Source organism: Palaemon carinicauda, chromosome 6 (genome assembly GCF_036898095.1).
Source record: "Palaemon carinicauda isolate YSFRI2023 chromosome 6, ASM3689809v2, whole genome shotgun sequence".
NCBI classification, from domain to species: Eukaryota; Metazoa; Arthropoda; class Malacostraca; order Decapoda; family Palaemonidae; genus Palaemon; species Palaemon carinicauda.
Genome location: NC_090730.1, coordinates 170,926,988 through 170,950,414, shown reverse-complemented (window position 1 = coordinate 170,950,414; position 23,427 = coordinate 170,926,988). Strand labels below are relative to the sequence as shown.

The following is a 23,427-nucleotide window of genomic DNA, read 5'->3' as shown; positions in this document are numbered from 1 at the left end:
ATATATATATATATATATATATTTATAGATATTTACGTGTGAATTTAAAATTGGAAATGATATGAGGAAACTATCCTCAGTCGTATTTTAAAAAATTTAAATTCAAGTTTATCAGTAGAAACATTTTTCGAAAATCTTAGAAAACCTCTAAACCATGATTTTATTCTACTGGGCGATATTGTATATAAAACATTGGCGAATATTATCAATAGATTCAGCTCACACGTATACGTGATACACACACACACACATACACCAATATATATATATATATATATATATATATATATATATATATATATATATATATATATATATACACATGCACACATACACACAAACATGATACACATATATACACATATATAATTTATGTATATATACATATATACAGCATACACTTTTACATATATATATATATATATATATATATATATATATATATATATATATATATATATATATATATATCTGTGCTTGTGGCCTTGTATTCAATGTTTAATTTCTAATATTATTCCTTATATTTGCATTAAAACATGAGTCATTGTTAATGATAATGTTTTCCTATTCCTGGATATAAGATATATTTTCATAGTTCACTTACAATTTCCTTGGATATTAGGGTTGAGCGCATGACTGATAGACATTTGACCATGGTAAAGCATTTCATATCTGTAGGTCTTTACAGTGTCGTGTTGGGCATGCAAGGCCGACCCAAAGTCATGAGGAATCTTGAAGTGGCGATTGCCCATCATCTGACAATGTAAAGATGCTTTTAAAATTGATGTTCTGGTACTACTCCGTTCCATCAACTCTCAATCTCTGGAAGTAAATGTCTTTATTTCTCAATTAGTCTGGGATTCTCTGCTTTTCAATTACATATGAAATTGGGAAAAAGGTCTTTATTGAGGCACTTTGAAAGTAATCGACAATTTCATCTTCAAAAACTTCTTTTTGGCAGTTTCTTATGGTATGGATAGCTTCCCTAGGTTCCTCATTCGAAATAGGAATTATACATAAGTTTAGACAACAAGAATATTCACTATTAGGTTCTCCCATTAAGTTTCACGATTTCTGTCTTTTACTCAATATATCAGAAACAGAATGTTAGCTCAGTCAAATTGCGACTCATTAAATCAAGGTAATACTGTTTAGCTTTAGGTTAACAAAGGTACAGTATACAATTGGTTTTAACTGCTCGTGTCTGCCTAATCTTTGATTCAATTTCGATATACAGACTATATTCACGACTGATTTCTGTTCCCCCACCCTTCCCCTCCCCCTTCCCATATCTGAATTGCTAGACTTAGCAATGAGGTATAAGCCTCAATGCTTTGGGTCTCAGTTTGGGTTTAATGACATGACTGAAGCAGCATCAGTCTCAGAAAGGAGTCTCACTTTGTGTTTATTAACATGACTGAAGCTGCGTCAGACTGAGAGAGGAGTCCCAGTTTGTGTTTAATAACATGACTGAAGCTGCGTCAGACTGAGAAAGGAGTGTCAGTTTGTGTTTAATGACATGACTGAAGCTGCGCCCGACTGAGAAAGGAGTCTCAGTTTATGTTTAATGACATGACTGGAGCTGAGTCATACTGAGAAAGGAGTCTCAGTTTGTGTTTAATGACATAACTGAAGCTGCGCCCGACTGAGGAAGGAGTCTCAGTTTGTGTTCAATGACATGACTGGAGCTGCGTCAGATGGAAAAAGTGTTTCAGTTTAGGTTTAATGATATGACTGAAACTGCGTCAGACTCAGAAAGTAGTGTCAGTGGGTTTAATGGTAACTGTGCAATAGTCCCTCCATTCCAAATTCTGACCGTTTTATTGCATTAGAAGCTCACTGGCTTAGATTTTATTTCTATTTTTTATCTTTATCACATAGTTACCGGTTTTACATTTAGAACTTACCAAAGAGTATGGTAGAAGGAAATAGTTAAAATAATTTTTTTTTCTACACCTTGTGTCTGATTACTTCCTTGTTGAAAGAAAAGGTTATGCAAATATTTAACATTCTTAACCAAAGCCAAAGGCAGAGATATTAAAATTTAGAAATACATTTCATATAGCTTAGTTTAAACTTCTTCATTTTGTGATTTACTATTTGGGTAAATTACCGAGATGTAAAGTATAATGAAGTTTCTCAAACAGCAAACATAATTTACTTAGCAAGTTGTATGTTGATATAGAATTTTGTAGAGGGCAGAAAAATAAGAAAGTTTTTGGTGAGTTATAGTGTTGCCGGGATGAATGTCTTAGTCTGGCTGTTCCTCTATTCGGTCTAATGAGATCTTTGTAAATATTTTATATATTGTGGGGTAAACTTATTGGGCGGTGATATATATATACATATATATATATATATATACATATACATATATATATATATATATATATATATATATATATATACATATACATATATATATATATATATATATATATATATATATATATATACATACATATATATACTGTGTATATATATACAGTATATATATATATATATATATATATATATATATATATATACTGTATATATATATATATACTGTATATATATATATATATATATATACATATATATATATATATATATATACATATACATATATATATATATATATATATATATATATATACATATACATATATATATATATATATATATATATATATATACATACATATATATACTGTGTATATATATACAGTATATATATATATATATATATATATATATATATATATATATATATATACTGTATATATATATATATACTGTATATATATATATATATATATATATATATATATACTGTATATATATATATATATATATATATATATATATATATATATATATATATATATACTGTATATATATATATATATATATATATATATATATATATATACTGTATATATATATATATATATATATATATATATATATATATATATATATATATATATATATATATATATACTGTATATATATATATATATATACTGTATATATATATATATATATATATATATATATATATATATATACTGTATATATATATATATATATATATATATATATATATATATATATATATATATATATATATACGCATATATATGTCTGAATATATGAGTGTTTTTGTGTATATATACAGATATGTTTGTATTCATACTGCATAGGCTACATACAGTACATGTATATATTCTATACAGTATGAATATGTATGTATGTTGCTTACCTGTGTTATCCCAGGTTCATGATCAGTATCGACATTAAATCCCCCAAGATAGTACGCATAGTACTGATTCGCCAACGTCAGGGATGTCTTATCCGTGACGTTCAAGCCAATGCTGTAAGGGCCGTTTTCCTCAAAGTTACTTTCCAAGGATGGGATGAGGTCTGGTCGGGCAAGCAGAGCTGTTGAGAAAACAATGTCATTAGATTTTTTTTTTTTTTTTTTTAAATCCTCTGATTCTGAAGACTTATAAACATCTTCCTTGTATCTTCAATTTCGCATTTAAAGGTTTAAAGGTCGCTCATGAATGGCAGAGGCAAGGGACAGTGACATTACCCTAGCAATCAGGACAATGCCCTAGAGACTGACCATATGTTATATGATCAGCGCCCAAGCCTCCTCTCCACCCAAGCTATGACCAGGGAGGGCCAGGCAATGGCTGCTGATGACTCAGCAGATAGACCTATAGGCTCCCCCAAACCCCCCAACCTTAGTTCACAAGGATGGTAAGGTTGCAGACACTAATGGCACTAACGAGTCTAAGCGGGACTCGAACCCCCGACTGGCAAACACCAGGTAGAGACGTTACCAATCAGGCCAATCATCCTCAAATAAGTATCAGAAACATATTCATGTTGTCAAACAAATAATACAAATTCCCTAATATCGGAAGAGGGTCTGCCCCTCTCTTTTATTCTTCTTCTGTACTTCTCTTTCTCCATATTTCCTTAATCATTCCCATCCCGAGTACCTGCCTTTGAGCTATAAACTGGATTCGATCCAGGGGTACTCTTCCTTTCCCCATTTTCCACACTTCCCTATTATTATTATTATTATTATTATTATTATTATTATTATTATTATTATTATTATTATTATTATTATCAGAAACATCTTCGAGTTCGTATTTTTATAGGACGTTGTCAGATCATTATGCTTAATAGATTTTAAGAATAGTTTTGATATAACACGTCGTCGAATTGTTCTTTACGTTTGAATTACACTCAATCATAAAAGTAATTCAAAGATGTGCTAAAGTAATGCCGATTAAAAGAGGGCAGAAGGTAATATCTACATAAAAGTAATTCAAAGATGTGCTGAAGTAATGCCAATGAAAAGAGGGCAGAAAGTAATGTCTACATACAAGTAATTCAAAGATGTGCTGAAGTAATGCCAATGAAAAGAGGGCAGAAAGTAATATCATACAGAAAAGTAATTCAAAGATGTGCTGAAGTAATGCCAATTAAAAGAGGGCAGAAAGTAATGTCTACAGAAAAGTAATTCAAAGATGTGCTGAAGTAATGCCAATGAAAAGAGGGCAGAAAGTAATGTCTACATAAAAAGTAATTCAAAGATGTGCTGAAGTAATGCCAATGAAAAGAGGGCAGAAATTAATATCTACATAAAAGTAATTCAAAGATGTGCTGAAGTAATGCCAATGAAAAGAGGGCAGAAAGTAATATCATACAGAAAAGTAATTCAAAGATGTGCTGAAGTAATGCCAATTAAAAGAGGGCAGAAAGTAATATCACACAGAAAAGTAATTCAAAAATGTGCTGAAGTGATGCCAATGAAAAGAGGGCAGAAAGTAATGTCTACAGAAAAGTAATTCAAAGATGTGCTGAAGTGATGCCAATGAAAAGAGGGCCGAAAGTAATATCACCCAGAAAAGTAATTCAAAGATGTACCTGAAGTGATGCCAATGAAAAGAGGACCGAAAGTAATATCACCCAGAAAAGTAATTCAAAGACGTGCTGAAGTGATGCCAATGAAAAGAGGGCCAAAAGTAATATCACACAGAAAAGTAATTCAAAGATGTGCTGAAGTGATGCCAATGAAAAGAGGGGGCGAAAGTAATGTCTACATAAAAAGTAATTCAAAGATGTGCTGAAGTAATGCCAATGAAAAGAGGGCAGAAAGTAATGTCTACTTAAAAAGTAATTCAAAGATGTGCTGAAGTGATGCCAATGAAAAGAGGGCAGAAAGTAATGTCTACATAAAAAGTAATTCAAAGATGTGCTGAAGCAATGCCAATGAAAAGAGGGCAGAAAGTAATGTCTACTTAAAAAGTAATTCAAAGATGTGCTGAAGTAATGCCAATGAAAAGAGGGCAGAAAGTAATATCATACAGAAAAGTAATTCAAAGATGTGCTGAAGTAATGCCAATGAAAAGAGGGCCGAAAGTAATGTCTACAGAAAAGTAATTCAAAGATGTGCTGAAGTAATGCCAATGAAAAGAGGGCAGAAAGTAATATCTACATAAAAGTAATTCAAAGATGTGCTGAAGTAATGCCAATGAAAAGAGGGCAGAAAGTAATATCATACAGAAAAGTAATTCAAAGATGTGCTGAAGTAATGCCAATTAAAAGAGGGCAGAAAGTAATATCACACAGAAAAGTAATTCAAAAATGTGCTGAAGTGATGCCAATGAAAAGAGGGCAGAAAGTAATGTCTACAGAAAAGTAATTCAAAGATGTGCTGAAGTGATGCCAATGAAAAGAGGGCCGAAAGTAATATCACCCAGAAAAGTAATTCAAAGATGTACCTGAAGTGATGCCAATGAAAAGAGGACCGAAAGTAATATCACCCAGAAAAGTAATTCAAAGACGTGCTGAAGTGATGCCAATGAAAAGAGGGCCAAAAGTAATATCACACAGAAAAGTAATTCAAAGATGTGCTGAAGTGATGCCAATGAAAAGAGGGCCGAAAGTAATGTCTACATAAAAAGTAATTCAAAGATGTGCTGAAGTAATGCCAATGAAAAGAGGGCAGAAAGTAATGTCTACTTAAAAAGTAATTCAAAGATGTGCTGAAGTGATGCCAATGAAAAGAGGGCAGAAAGTAATGTCTACATAAAAAGTAATTCAAAGATGTGCTGAAGCAATGCCAATGAAAAGAGGGCAGAAAGTAATGTCTACTTAAAAAGTAATTCAAAGATGTGCTGAAGTAATGCCAATGAAAAGAGGGCAGAAAGTAATATCATACAGAAAAGTAATTCAAAGATGTGCTGAAGTAATGCCAATGAAAAGAGGGCCGAAAGTAATGTCTACATAAAAAGTAATTCAAAGATGTGCTGAAGTAATGCCAATGAAAAGAGGGCAGAAAGTAATGTCTACATAAAAAGTAATTCAAAGATGTGCTGAAGTGATGCCAATGAAAAGAGGGCAGAAAGTAATGTCTACATAAAAAGTAATTCAAAGATGTGCTGAAGCAATGCCAATGAAAAGAGGGCAGAAAGTAATGTCTACTTAAAAAGTAATTCAAAGATGTGCTGAAGTAATGCCAATGAAAAGAGGGCAGAAAGTAATATCATACAGAAAAGTAATTCAAAGATGTGCTGAAGTAATGCCAATGAAAAGAGGGCAGAAAGTAATGTCTACATAAAAAGTAATTCAAAGATGTGCTGAAGCAATGCCAATGAAAAGAGGGCAGAAAGTAATGTCTACATAAAAAGTAATTCAAAGATGTGCTGAAGTAATGCCAATGAAAAGAGGGCAGAAAGTAATATCATACAGAAAAGTAATTCAAAGATGTGCTGAAGTAATGCCAATGAAAAGAGGGCAGAAAGTAATGTCTACATAAAAAGTAATTCAAAGATGTGCTGAAGTGATGCCAATGAAAAGAGGGCAGAAAGTAATATCATACAGAAAAGTAATTTAAAGATGTGCTGAAGCAATGCCAATGAAAAGAGGGCAGAAAGTAATGTCTACATAAAAAGTAATTCAAAGATGTGCTGAAGTAATGCCAATGAAAAGAGGGCAGAAAGTAATGTCTACATAAAAAGTAATTCAAAGATGTGCTGAAGTAATGCCAATGAAAAGAGGGCAGAAAGTAATATCATACAGAAAAGTAATTCAAAGATGTGCTGAAGTAATGCCAATGAAAAGAGGGCAGAAAGTAATATCATACAGAAAAGTAATTCAAAGATGTGCTGAAGTAATGCCAATTAAAAGAGGGCAGAAAGTAATATCACACAGAAAAGTAATTCAAAGATGTGCTGAAGTAATGTCAATTAAAAGAGGGCAGAAAGTAATATCTACATAAAAGTAATTCAAAGATGTGCTGAAGTAATGCCAATTAAAAGAGGGCAGAAAGTAATATCTACATAAAAGTAATTCAAAGATGTGCTGAAGTAATGCCAATGAAAAGAGGGCAGAAAGTAATATCATACAGAAAAGTAATTCAAAGATGTGCTGAAGTAATGCCAATTAAAAGAGGGCAGAAAGTAATATCACACAGAAAAGTAATTCAAAGATGTGCTGAAGTAATGTCAATTAAAAGAGGGCAGAAAGTAATATCATACAGAAAAGTAATTCAAAGATGTGCTGAAGTAATGCCAATTAAAAGAGGGCAGAAAGTAATATCTACATAAAAGTAATTCAAAGATGTGCTGAAGTAATGCAAATTAAAAGAGGGCAGAAAGTAATATCATACAAAAGATGTATAGCAGTAACAATGCATGAGTTCGAATGATGCATGAAGGTAACCGATTTTGATGATGAATTGAACATAGAAACCAATTAATATCTTGTGGAACAGAAGTAACACAAAATATGTAAATGTTTGGATAGCTCATCTTAATCTAAAATGTATAGTTTTATACGAAATCTAAATGAAATATATAATTTTAGATTAAAATTATTCATCATTCGAACTAGTATTTCTTCATGCCCTATTTGAATTGGCATTACTTCAAAACATCTTGGGGAGAGAGAGAGAGAGAGAGAGAGAGAGAGAGAGAGAGAGAGAGAGAGAGAGAGAGAGAGAGAGAGAGAGAGAGTCTGTAATTACTTTACTTTGATCAAGCAAACTGGACCATTAATTAATTCTTCATCACTTTGATTCAGCTGCTTTGTTATTATTATTATTATTATTATTGTTATTATTATTATTATTATTATTATTATTATTATTATTATCATTAAGGTCCATTGATTAATTCTTCATCACTTTGATCCAGCTTCTTTGTTATTATTATTATTATTATTATTATTATTATTATTATTATTATTATTATTATTAAGGTCCATTGATTAATTCTTCATCACTTTGATCCAGCTGCTTTATTATTATTATTATTATTATTATTATTATTATTATTATTATTAAGGTTCTTAGGCTTTTATATATTAATTTCTCTTGTGTTTATCCTAAAAATTTGAATATTTAATTTTTTTTTTTTTTTTTTTTTTTTTTTTTTTTATTATTTATCGGGCTTATGCAAAATGTAATATTTAAGTTTAGACAAATTTCATCCAAAGGCCTCGTCACTGCAACAGCTGATTAGATTTGGATAAATATGAGAAAATAACAGTTGGAGAAAGAGACTTTTTCGAAGTCATATTACTCAGACGTGTGTCAAATTTCATACGTACCATTACTGTATGTTAAGGTAACCAAATTAGATTTTGGAAGAGATAGGGATGGAAGTTTTGGATACAAATAACGTTCCTTACAAACTCTGGGTGAGTCCACATTAAATGGGTTTTATTCCAAATAAATATTCCAAATTTAACTTTTGAAGATTGTTTGGTTTATACTGGAATACTGACAACTATAGACCATTTCTTTTAGCGATGCATATTTGCACCGAATCGCGGCGGTGCCCTTTTAGCTCGGAAAAGTTTCCTGATCGCTGATTGGTTAGAATTATCTTGTCCAACCAATCAGCGATCCGGAAACTTTTCCGAGCTAAAAGGGCACCGCCGCGAGTCGGTGCAAATAGGCATCGCTAAAAGAAATGGACTATAGATATTTTGCTATGTTTAATGGTTAATAATGGATAGTTAATAGGTAAACAACTACGTGGTTTAAAACCCGCTTAGTTTGCAAGTTTGTTGGGGAAATATGGGTTGTTATTGTGTAGATCACATATTGGAATGTAAACAACCCGGTAGATCACATATTGGAATGTAAACAACCCGGTAGATCACATATTGGAATGTAAACAACCCGGTAGGTCACATATTGGAATGTAAACAACCCGGTAGATCACATATTGGAATGTAAACAACCCGGTAGATCACATATTGGAATGTAAACAACCCGGTAGATCACATATTGGAATGTAAACAACCCGGTAGATCACATATTGGAAGAGCACCGGATAGTTTGCATGGGTTTGAGGCGGAGAAGTTTTTACATTTGTAAGGTTGGCGTTTTTAACACCCAGCAAATAGTAAATGAAATAATGTTTTTGTGAAAAACAGTTTGCAACTCTTTAATTAGATACTTAGCCAACAACTAAATTATTTTATTTGTAGCCTTTCGTAAAAAAAAAAATCTGTATGTTAGTTGGTTTGATTTTTTTAACTAATCACAAAGGTGTCTTTGGTTTGTTTATTAATTTAACCCCTCCATTAAACCTAAGGCTTTGTTCTCACATCATGAATAACCCCTTCCTTTAAACCTAAGGCTTTGTTCTCACATCATGAATAACCCCTCCTTTAAACCTAAGGCTTTGTTCTCACATCATGAATAACCCCTCCTTTAAACCAAAGGCTTTGTTCTCACATCATGAATAACCCCTCCTTTAAACCAAAGGCTTTGTTCTCACATCATGAGTAACCCCTCCTTTAAACCCAAGGCATTGTTCTCACATCATGAATAACCCCTCCTTTAAACCCAAGCCTTTGTTCCCACATCAAGAATAACCCCTCCTTTAAACCCAAGGCTTTGTTCTCACATCATGAATAACCCCTCCTTTAAACCCAAGGCTTTGTTCTCACACCATGAATAACCCCTTCCTTTAAACCCAAGGCTTTGTTCTCACACCATGAATAACCCCTTCCTTTAAACCCAAGGCTTTGTTCTCACACCATGAATAACCCCTCCTTTAAACCTAAAGGCTTTGTTCTCACACCATGAATAACCCCTCCTTTAAACCTAAAGGCTTTGTTCTCACATCATGAATAACCCCTCCTTTAAACCTGAAGGCTTTGTTCTCACATCATGAATAACCCCTCCTTTAAACCCAAGGCTTTATTCTCACATCATGAATAAGCCCTCCGTTCCCACATCATGAATAACCCCTCCTTTAAACCCAAGGCTTTGTTCTCACATCATGAATAACCCCTCCGTTCCCACATCATGAATAACCCCTCCTTTAAACCCAAGGCTTTGTTCTCACATCATGAATAACCCCTCCTTTAAACCCAAGGCTTTGTTCTCACATCATGAATTACCCCTCCGTTCTCACATCATGAATAACCCCTCCTTTAAACCCAAGGCTTTGTTCTCACATCATGAATAACCCCTCCTTTAAACCCAAGGCTTTGTTCTCACATCATGAATAACCCCTCCTTTAAACCTAAGGCTTTGTTCTCACATCATGAATAACCCCTCCTTTAAACCCAAGGCTTTGTTCTCACATGAATAACAACAACGAACAAAAATCAGGATCAAAATAAGAATTAATCTATGGAAGAATGACATATCTATGTCTTCAAAATATGCTCTGTCAACTTTGCCTTAGAATATGGAGGGAGCCATGAAACTTATAATAACCGTACCTGAAGTTTTATAAGATTTGAATAAACTTTTGAGAAAGGGGGAATAATATATAGGTAGAAGTAGGTAATAAGGATTTGGTGAAATGGGGGGAGGGGAAGTGTTACCCGCTTGAGGACAATAAGGATTTCATGAAATGGGGGGAGGGGAAGTGTGACTCACTTGAGGACAATAAGGATTTCATGAAATGGGGGGAGGGGAGGTGTGACTCACTTGAGGACAATAAGGATTTCATGAAATGGGGGGAGGGGAGGTGTAACTCGCTTGAGGACAATAAGGATTTCATGAATTGGGGGGAGGGGAAGTGTGACTCACTTGAGGACAATAAGGATTTCATGAAATGGGGGGAGGGGAAGTGTGACTCACTTGAGGACAATTAGGATTTCATGAAATGGGGGGAGGGGAAGTGTGACTCACTTGAGGACAAGAGGAATATAGGACGATTGGGATACCTTAAAAAAAAAAAAAAAAAAAACTTATAGGATATGTCACCTTATAAATGACAGGATTTGCCTAAAATTGATTACACCAGATATCCTGATTACCTTATAATTACTTTATAACACTTACTGAAATTACTCAATCGAAGGCAATTACTCCATAAATGACAACCACTGTGTTTAGTTGAAAATGATAAATGATCAAAAGTATTGATTTTTGTATAGAAAAGTTGGATTTGGAAGATGAAATAGTAAACAAAGTAGCTATACGTGATTACAAAATTAGATTTTAGAGGCCGGAATCATAATGACGTGATTACAGAGTTAGATTTTAGAGGCCGGAATCATAATGACGTGATGACAGAGTTAGATTTTAGAGGCCGGAATCATAATGACGTGATGACAGAGTTAGATTTTAGAGGCCGGAATCATAATGACGTGATGACAGAGTTAGATTTTAGAGGCCGGAATCATAATGACGTGATCACAGAGTTAGATTTTAAAGGCCGGAATCATAATGACGTGATCACAGAGTTAGATTTTAGAGGCCGGAATCATAATTACGTGATCACAGAGTTAGATTTTAGAGGCCGGAATCATAATTACGTGATCACAAAGTTAGATTTTAGAGGCCAGAATCATAATATCTGGTGGTTGTGAGTGCTCAAACTAATTGCTTTGAAATTATATGTGAAACGTACAACTTAAGAATAGGAAGTTAATTAAAAAAAGGTTGTATTTACGTTATTGAAAATATTGCTCCTTCATCAGCTGTGACTCCAGTTATGAGATTAACTTTGTTATAACGTCCTTCTCGGATTAGTCGAACAGGATGGTCGGGCAGGTAATCGCCATCCACTCTGGGCGAAGCCATCAAAGGAAAGACGAACCACTTCTGGAAGTGCGAGGAAAGGATTATTATTGGCCCTTGGAGGCAATCAGATTGTTACTTTTTACTATCCAAATGGCATTACTGGTTGCATAAGCAAAACGCTGCTACCCCTTTCACCCCCAAAGGACGTACCGGTACGTTCTTGCAAAACACTGTTAATTACATGTTTTTACATATTTTTGATAATATTATGAGAAACTTCAAGCATTTTCCAAAAGAATGAGACCAACTTGACCTCTCTAGGACAAAAATTAAGCCTGTTAGAGCAATTTAAAAAAAATATATATATATAGCAAAATGTGCTCGAAATTTAACCTTATGGTGGGGGTAAAAGGGGTAGCTACAAGTCAAGGAATAGCTTCAAGGAAACAGGTCACAAAATTATGTTGTGATTATCATCGTATTGAAACCATTGCTAATCTTTTTTTAATGTTACCATAACTTGCCACAGTGAGATATTATGTTATAAATCATGATTGTATTATTCTTATTTGAACTTTAGGTTTCAAGAACTTGAGGAATTTTGAAGATGCCGCTTCAAAGTCTTTTTGGTGATACTGCTATAACTCGGGTCGAGTTCAAGTTCATCCGGGCTAGATTTCCATCTCTCCAGTATTTGAATTATTAGGAATATTTTAAGGTAATAAATGACAATTTTATTTACTCCAGAACTTCAATTCATATAAATAAAAAATTAGAAATTAATTACGATTATGATAGGTAACAAAAGTTTGAAATTGACAGTTTTCTCCCCAGTATTTGAATTATTAGGAATATTTTAAGGTAATAAATGAAAATTTTATTTACTCCAGAACTTCAATTTATATAATTAAAAAATTGAAAATTAAACTTCAAAATTTTCAGAATATTACGATTATGATAGGTAACAAAAGTTTGAAATTGCCAGTTTTTGTGCATGCATTAGTAACCCTCTCACCAGTACAGTCACTCATATAAGTTGGTGGATGTGCAGGTGTTTGAGGGAGATTTCCTTTTCACCCATTTCTGGACGACAGGTGTTTGGGAGCGCAAAACCGGTCAAATATTCAACCATACCTGTAGTTGAATATTTGATCGGTTCCGCACCCACAGACACCTGCCGTCCAGAAATGGGTTAAATGGAAATCTCTCTCAAACACCTGGACATTATTATTATTATTATTATTTGCTAAGCTACAACCCTAGTTGGAAACGCAAGATGCTATAAGCCCAGAGGCCCCAACAGGGAAAATAGCCCAGTGAGGAAAGGAAACAAGGAAAAATAAAATATTTTAAGAACGGTAACAACATTAGAATAAATATTTCCTATATAACTATAAAAACTTTAACATAACAAGAGGAAGAGAAATTCGATGGAAGGAAGAGAACTCTGACCCTAGACAGTGGAAGACCATGGTACAGAGGCTATGGCACTACCCAAGACTAGAGAACAATGGTTTGATTTTGGAGTGTCCTTCTCCTAGAAGCACTTAAAACTGGTCCAGCAAAACCAAGTAAATAGATTAATCTAAATATTTTCGTCAATGTATCTTTCAATATGAGGGTCATAGATAAGAGATTTAATTTTCAAAAAAGTTTTAAGTGAATAGCATACGCCATCAGTTTTTCTTTGAAATTTTGTTCAACATTTAAATGGCGTGTTTCGAATGTAGCTATTTATGCTGTATTTAAGTATTCGTTACAATGAATAGCATTATGTACAGACGAGACAAAAAGAGAAAAAGTAATCAAATTCAAAATGTTGTGAGAATTCAATTTCAAACTACTGTACTTCGTTTCGTTATTTTTGTTTTATTTGGATACTAAGAAGGATGAATTAACTTATATAATATAATTCTTTTTTGCTTAGAAACAACAGATTTGGTAAACCCCGCATAGCTTTTCATTAATAATGAGTGTAGTTGAGATTTGGTGAGTAAATTTTCATCGTGAATTAGGTAGTTAAAATCCAGCTTCACCTTTCTTTTCCTGATTCTTAATTTAACATTTGATGAAATTGTTTTTTTAGTATGTTGAAAAACTGTCAAAATATACTAGAATATTTTGACACCCTGACTTCGCAACGAGTAACCAAACAGCTATAGTCCATTTCTTTTAGCGATGCATATTTGCACCGACTCGCAGCGGTGCCCTTTTAGCTCGGAAAAGTTTCCGGATCGCTGATTGGTTGGACAAGATAATTCTAACCAATCAGCGATCAGGAAACTTTTCCGAGCTAAAAGGGCACCGCCACGAGTCGTTGCAAATATGCATCGCTAAAAGAAATGGACTATAGTGTGAGGAGAGAGGGCATAGGTGCTCATGGCTAAACACAAGAACTGACCTCGTAGAAACTGTGTGACAGGGTGCACATACTCAGAGCGAGGTGTGCCAAGAATTCTTGTGTCCATCTGTACATTTCCCATCTATTACTTATTCATCAACTTAGGAACTCTAGGAGATGAATATCTCATTCATCAACCTCGTTGTTTGTAAACGTAATGAGTGAAATAAAAAAAATAAAATATTTTGACTTAACTTTCTGATTTAGTGTCTGTATCCAAAGAAGATATTTGAGAGTTTTTGATGTAATGTCTTTGTTTCATTTAATTGCTCTAGAATTGGTTTAGCCATATGTAAATAACTTCAAGCGTGGTGTTAATCTTCCGGATAAGTTTTGCGTCAACATTCATGTGTATTGCTCCATTCATTAACAGTTGCATGTTTATTTAAGGAAATACTTCGAACCTTTTCCATTATAATGTCTTTTTGTTAATATTGAACAATTACACTGCTATTGCGTACGTTGGGCTTGCTTATACAAGTAGGAATTTATAAATTGAAAGTGACAAGAAAGGCACAAAAATCTTCTCAAATTTGAAATTACAATTTTATCAATTTATCAATAGTAGTTTTGTGAAGCCATGGGTGGGAGGAAATTCCAGCAATTACGTGTCTCATCGTTATGTAAATGGCAATCACATGACAGTCAGTATGTTTATAATGACAAGAGTCTTTTTATAGTTTATATATGACATATTTGTTTTTGATGTTGTTAATAGTTTATATATGACGTCTGTTTTGACGTTGTTACTTTTTTTAGAATGATTTATTGTTAATTTGTTCTCTTCATTTATTTATTTCCTTATTTCCTTTCCTCACTGGGCTATTTTTCCCTGTTGGAGCCCCTGGGCTTATAGCATCTTGCTTTTCCAACTAGGGTTGTAGCTTGGATAGTAATAATAATAATAATAATGACTTATCTTCCCTGGGGACTTTCCACGACTTCAGAAACAATGCATTAGTGTACCAAACTCAAGTTTGTGGATATCCTGGTGGGATGATATGGCCCAAGTGTGGACCAACATATTCCGAGACAAACAGCAATTACACTTTTCACTCATTTAAGATTCTAGGAAATATGATTGATAGTGTACCAATCGTGTGTCACACGATCGTACATAGTTCATTTTGTGCTTGTATCTTCGCTCTCCCCTCGCACTAAAAAAAACCTGAAAAATCATGTCTGCTTTTCTCCTCTGTAACAGTGTCAATATTTGAACATGAAAATTCTTGTTGCTTTGAGATTTTGTATATAAAAGAGAGTGTTCTTTAATAAACTCACTCAGTTGCTTTCACACTGCCTTTGAGTTCACAACCTTCTCTCGGCTCCGTCACAATAGCATTATTGTGGCTCTGCATGATGTGTAATTCACCAAATAGCGCCGAGCTTAAGATCTACAATCTTATGCCAGTGGAAAAATAGAATATGAAGTCGAGATTTGAAATGGGGAAATTCTAAAGAATGAGCCAAGCAACAGGTTATTAGGTAATCCCGCCTTGTGGAATCCACACTGATTACCAGAAGACTAAATTCTGATTTTCTTGATCCGGAACATCTGGCAGATGTTTAAATGCTAAAACTGTAGCTGGAGAGCAATGTGTACCAACCGTGTGTCGCACGTTCGTACATAGTTCATTTTGTGCTTGTATCTTCGCTCTCCCCTCGCACTAAAAAGAACCTGAAAAAACATGTCTTGTTTCTCCTCTGTAACATTGTCTGTTGTTTTAACATGAAAATTCTCACCAATGTGACGCCAGCAACGAGAAACTTCCAATTAAATTTACCGTTTCCGAACGATAATGTGAGGTTCTCGTAACCGTAGGTGGGTATCGCAGATCCGACGTCCGCTTGGTAGCTGCCAACGGATCTGCGATACCCACTCGGCCCGTCACAAATGACATCTCAGTCCATGGAATTAGATTGGTCAACTATCTCTGGAACAGGGTTTGCAAGAGTTTACAGTGCTTTCTTAGGTGAAAAATTAATATTACTTTGTAGCAATAAGGTAACTTGGAATTGGGGAAATGTATGGGTTGGCCAGGGCACCAGCCACTCGTTGAGATACTACCGCTATAGTGTTATTGGGTCCATTGACTGGCCAGACATGACTACATTGGATCCCTCTATCTGGTTACGAGTCATTTTCTCTTTGCCTACACATACATCGAATAGTCTGGCCTATTCTTTCCACATTCTTCTCAGTCCTCAAACACCCGACAACACTGGGAAAACCAAACATTTTTCTTTGCACAAGGGGTTAACTACTGCAATATCATTGTTCAGTGGCTACTTTCGTCCAAACATTTTTCTTTGCACAAGGGGTTAACTACTGCAATGTCATTGTTCAGTGGCTACTTTCGTCCAAATATTTTTCTTTGCACAAGGGGTTAACTACTGCAATGTCATTGTTCAGTGGCTACTTTCCTCTTGGTAAGGGTAGAAGAGATTCTTTAGCTATGGTAAGCAGCTCTTCTTGGAGAAGGACACCCCAAAATCAAACCATTGTTCTCTAGTCTTGGGTAATGCCATAGCCTCTGTACCATGGCCTTCCGCTGTCTTGGATTAGAGTTCTCTTGCTTGAGGGTACTCTTGGGCATGTTCTATCTTATTTCTCTTCCTCTGGTTTGTTTTGAAGTTTTTATAGTTTATATATAAGAGATCTAATTTAATGTTGTTACTGTTCTTATAATATTTTATTTTGATTATTTATCACTTCTCTTGTAACTTATCTGTTTCCTTATTTCCTTTCCTCACTGAGCTATTTTTTCCTGTTGGAGCCCTTGGGCTTATAACATCTTGCTTTTCCAACTAGGGTTGTAGCATGTCTTATAATTTTAATGATAATAATAACTCGTTACGGAACCAATGAGGGATCCTTTTCGGAGCGATATACTTTTCCCATTTTTAGACAATTGAGAGTTTAGCAAACTTTGCATTCTGAAATTATTTGAATATCCTCAAAACAGTAGCAAGCTGTAGATCATTGTCATCTGCAGTTGATGGATCTAAGGATTGGGCAATTTCTCAAAAGGACAGTTAGCTATAGTACCATTTGACATAATTGCAGAAAATTTTGGAGAAATCTTTATTAAACAGAAATCTTAACCCTTTTACCCCCAAGCTATTTGGAACTTTCCAACCTTTAACCCCCAGGCATTTTGTTTTTCAAGCACATTTTGCAATATATATATATATTTTTAAATTGTTCTAACAGCCTTAATTTTCGTCATAGAGAGGTCAGGTTGGTCTCATTCTTTTGGAAAATGCTTGAAGTTTCTCATAAAGTTATCAAAAAAATGTAAATAGCGGTTTTTTGCAAGGACGTACCAGTACGTCCATGGGGGTAAAGGGATGAATTTTGTGAAACGTACCAGTATGTCCTTTGGGGGTAAAAGGGTTAATATTTAGAAGGGATTAAATAACACAATAAAAAGCGAACTTACTGTCAAGTCTTGCACGGCTACAGCGATCTGATTGGCGTCGACCGACTGCAAACATTTTAGAAATGCTTGACTTCCTTCATCCATGCTACACCCTACAAGGTCTCCAACTTCTCTTGCATACTCGGCGTGTTTCTTTTCGAAAGACCAGGGACACAGGGCGTTCCCAGAATGCATAATAGCCCCGTTGAATAGCCCTGTGGAAAAGGAAATTCGGCCCATTAAATACGATACACGCAGGGTTGCCATTCGTACGATAATTATCGTACATGTACGATTATTTTGGGTCCGGTACGATACATACCTTGGGTATATACAATGTATGTGTGTGTTTTTGATTAAACAATTATACTAAAATACCTTGAAATAAACTATATATGTTACTCCTTCATAATCTTGTTCAAAGTGTGTACGATAGTTTTGGTTTAAAAAACGATAATTTGAAGGTTCATGTATGATAATCCAGTGGAAATAATCTGGTAACCCTGGATACACGTCTGTTGGTCGTGGGTAGGGTTGACAGATTATTCGACTGGATTATTGTACATGAGCCTTAAAGTTGTCCTTTTTCAACCAAAATTATCGTACACAGTTTCAAAATAATTATTTACGAGTTACATGATTGACTTATTTCAAAATATTTTAGTATATTTGTTTAATCAAACACACACACACATATATGTATATACATAAGGTATGTATCGTACATCGTACTAGACCTAAAATAATCGTACAAGTACGATAATTATCGTACGAATGGCACCCCTGGACTCGTGGGGTGCATATGAGGACTTCGGGGGGAGCGTTGGCAAGAACCTTACGTTAGGTTCTGAGTTTAGTAAAGCAAAGAAGCGTATGAATACTCGGTTTTTATGTTTATGATAATTTTTAAGAATATTTGGGCAAAGTAAATTATGTGAAAATGAACGAAAATATGCATGTGCAAAAGCTTTTTTTTTATGAATAAGAAGTCTTTAAATTCACTTAGATATTATAGGCGAACAAGGGGTAATTTCTTTAGCATACCAGTATGTAAACTAGTTAGATTAAAATTGAATTGGTGCCACTAATCAATATAAATTATTATCAGACATACTCACACACACACACACACACACACACATATATATATATATATATATATATATATATATATATATATATATATATATATATGTTATGTATATATTTAATGTATGAATACATCATCATCATCATCATCATCAGCCGTTACTAGTCCACTGCAGAACAGAGGCCTCTGACAAGTCCTTCCACTTGCGTCTGTTTATGGTCTTTCTATACTAGTCCAAGCCCACAAACTTCCTTAGTTTGTTAATCCATTTCCTCTCTTCCTTCCTCTGCTTCTTTTACAATCTGTAGGGACTCATTTTGTAATTCTTAATGTCCATCTATTGTAATTCTTAATGTCCATCTATTGTCTGTCATTCTCATTATATGTCCTGCCCATGTCCATTTCTTTTTCTTACAAGTTGTTAGAATATCCTCTACTTTAGTTTGCTCTCGTATCAATGTTGTTCTTTTTCTGTCTCTTAGTGTTATTCCCATCATTATTCTTTCCATAGCTCTTCGAGTTATAACTAGCTTATGTTTTAAGGTTTTAGTAAGGCTCCAAGATTCTGATGTATAAGTTAATACTGGTAGGATCATCTCCTTAAATACTTTTCTTTTTAGAGAAAGTGGCATTTTACTTTTTATAATCTCATTTTTTTAACCAAAGGCTCTATATCTCTTTCTTATCCTTTGAATTTCGGTATCGTGTCTTGGGGAAACATGGTCTGTCCTAAGTTTTAAGGTTTTAGTAAGGCTCCAAGATTCTGATGTATAAGTTAATACTGGTAGGATCATATCCTTAAATACTTTTCTTTTTAGAGAAAGTGGGATTTTGATATTCATAATTTCATTTTGTTTACCAAATGCTCTCCATCCCATGCTTATCTCTCTTTTAATTACGTATATTCATTAACAATCTCCAGAGGCTCGTCTATAACTTTTATTTGTTGTCTGCATTTTCATTAAACATTTAGTTTCACTCATATTCATTTTCAGTACTACACTTCTGATTTTTCTATTCAAATCTTCCATCATCTTTTGTAATTCCTCCCATGATTCATTAAACACAACCATGTCATCTGCAAATCTTCAGTTGTTTAGATATTCCCCATTAATATGAATTCTTACATTTTCCCAATCTAAATTCTTCCAGACTTGCTGTGAATAATTTAGCATATATATATATATATATATATATATATATATATATATATATATATATATATACTGTATATATATATATGTATATACATACCATATATATATATATATATACTGTGTATATATATATATATATATATATCTATATGTATACTGTATATATATATACATATATATATACAAAGTATATATACATATATATATATATGTATATATATATATAATTTTAGAATAAATAAAAAAATATATATCCAATTAAAGCTATGGAAAATTAGTGAAAATATTCCATTCCTATATGTAAATAAAAGCATTAAAATGCATTTCAAAGTCGCCAATCAGAAAATGTTAAATAGAAATGACGTTTGAAGTTACCTTTAGCCTTAGGAGTCAGCACCTGGAAATGAACCGAGGCCCCTCCAGCGCTCTCGCCGAAGATGGTGACCCTTCTGGAGTCTCCTCCGAAGTTCTGGATATTGTTCTGCACCCACTGGAGGGCCATTGTCTGGTCCTTCAGGCCGAAATTCCCCGGGATCGTGGAGTCATCCGTGGATAGAAAACCTGGAAGTGTTATATGGTTATATGTTTATAGTATATATATATATATATATATATATATATATATATATATATATATACTGTATATATATACATATATATATATATATATATATATATATATATATTATATATAGTACATATATTCCATAAATACATATCTATATCAATATAAATTACGTATATATATATATACTGTATATATGTATTTATATGCACATGAATATCTGTGTTTATACATACGCACACACACATATATATGTATATATATATATATATATATATATATATATATATATATATGTGTGTGTGTGTGTGTGTGTTTGTGTGTGTATACACATCTATTCATAAATATGGGTATTTAAATTCATGTGTGCATTTATATATACATACATATATATATATATATATATATATATATATATATATATATATATACAACATATATATATGTTTATATATATAAATATATATATATATATATATATATATATATATATATATATATATATATATGTTTATATATATATATACAACATATATATATATATATGTTTATATATATATATATATATATATATATATATATATATATATATATATATATATATATATATATATATTATATATGTATATAAATGTATCAAGCCACGGGAGGAAAAGTAAAAGCAAACTTAATAAGAGTTAGTAACTATCACTTTTGCTTTCTTGTACCCTATGGTAAGAACAGAAAATTCATATATAGTGAGAGTTAAGACTTGTTCCCAAATCATTATGGGGACATTGGGTAGGTGGCTAGAGTAGGAATATCAACGCTACTCTAATTTAGGTGCTATCGGCTCGTTAAGTATGTTAATAGTAAAGTAAAAAAAAATTAAATATTTACATATGAAAAATTCTAATAAATGTGAAAATATATAGATAAATTTATGAATTTATAAAATAGATTTTGCAAGTGGTGATGATTCGCAGTACCTGTCACGCCCCCCCCCCCCCCCTTTAATAAGCAACCAAATTCCCCGCAAAGGAACTTTATAATGAAAATGTTGTGATCTTGAAAGGAACTGTGGTGAATTATCCTCTTTAGCCAAATTTTATTGTTGAATTTTTAAGTTTAGTTTTTCGTTTACTTTGAAATATATTTGAATTCTTGTTTACTTTTTCATTTTTGACTCCTTTAGCCATTAGGATGGAGTGCATTTCCCGAGAGTATTTCTTGTAAACAAATAACGCAGCCCTGATGATAACCATAGGCTAATGGTTAAAACAGCTGTTGGTAGAAGACATTTAATGGACCAGCACAGTCAACAATTTTCTAATATAATGTTGTTACCGTTCTTATAATATTTTATTTCGATTATTTATCACTTCTCTTGTAGCTTATGTTTCCTTATTTCCTTTCCTCACTGATCTATTTTTTCCTGTTGGAGCCCTTGGGCTTATAACATCTTGCTTTTCCAACTAGGGTTGTAGCATGTCTTATAATATTAATGATAATAATAACTCGTTAAGGAATCAATGAGCTCTGGCCTTACGGTATATGGACTGCCAACGCAAGAGCTTGTGTCCCAAAGAAGTGTGGATAATTACGATTATTTTAGTATATTGAAAACGTCATTGCTTCGCAATCTGTTGAACTGGGGTTCGAGACCCGCTCAAGTTTGATAGTTTATAATAGTGTCTGTAACCTCACCGTCCTTGTGAGCAAGGGAAGGGAGGTGGTTTGGAGGAGCCTATAGTCTACCTGGAGTCATCAACAGCTAATGCCTGGTTCCTTGCTTGATGGAAAGGGCACTTGGGTGCTGACTATAGGTTTATGTGATAAGTTTCTAGGACAATGTCTTGTTCCTTGCTTCTGCCATTCGTGGTTTATCTTGAGACTTTTAAGACATGGAAGAAGCTGTTGAAACTGCATATATATATATATATATATATATATATATATATATATATATATATATATATATATATATATACATATATATATATATATATATATTATATATATATACGCTATATATTTAAATATTTATATATATATAGGTATATGTATATAATATATATGATATATATTATATATGTATATGTGTATATATATATATATATATATATATATATATATATATATATATATATATATATATATTAGGGGTTTTTAGAACAAATTAAATTTTTTTGTTCATGATTTATACCTTTTGCATTTTAAAGCTAAGACAGTCTCGACATATCTTAAGTTATGCATGCTATTATGTCAGTTGCAATATTTACAGTTAAAACAAATCAAAAGTTGAAGTTTAGGATTCTATGAAGACTCTCTATGGGATTAAGAGGGACAACTTCGCGTCAGCTGTCCTTTTTCTTCCAAAAGTATGAAGACATTCAATTCTCTCTCGTTTCTGCCACGGAAATTACTAATGATAATAAGCCATAAAAGACAATTAGTGAAATTGGATCATTGCATTGCATGTGTGTGTAAACAAACATTTTATCTGGAGAATAGATTACCACGTTTTTATCCAGAATTTGAACTGAATTTACAATTAGCAACGTGTAAAATTAAGTTTAAGTTCGGTTCGTAACGTGTAAGTCCTCTTTTACCTAAAATTCCTAATCTGTATTGCACATCCACAAGGACATCTTTGCTGAGGATTACATGGGGCAGGTATTCTTCCGCGCCTCCAGCGAAGAATCCTCCTCCAGGAATGAACACTAGGACTGGCACGCTGCATTTCTCATAAGTCGCAGCATCCTGTGGGAAGTGTCTCGTCAGTAATTTTGTTTGTGATATATAT

General features: G+C 33.1%; 1 protein-coding gene across 1 annotated transcript in view; it reads right to left on the bottom strand.

Annotated features, from left to right (window-relative positions):
* Positions 1–596: 596 nt before the first annotated feature.
* Positions 597–23,427, bottom strand: part of LOC137643352 (esterase E4-like) — a 30,149-nt gene continuing 7,318 nt past the window's right edge. The window contains exons 5-10 of the mRNA XM_068376182.1: positions 23,234–23,384; positions 20,453–20,638; positions 17,852–18,045; positions 11,937–12,088; positions 3,248–3,512; positions 597–755 (exon numbers count right to left, since the gene is read on the bottom strand). Of these exons, the coding sequence (XP_068232283.1) occupies positions 597–755; positions 3,248–3,512; positions 11,937–12,088; positions 17,852–18,045; positions 20,453–20,638; positions 23,234–23,384 (1,107 nt within the window). The remainder of the gene's footprint in view (positions 756–3,247; positions 3,513–11,936; positions 12,089–17,851; positions 18,046–20,452; positions 20,639–23,233; positions 23,385–23,427) is intronic.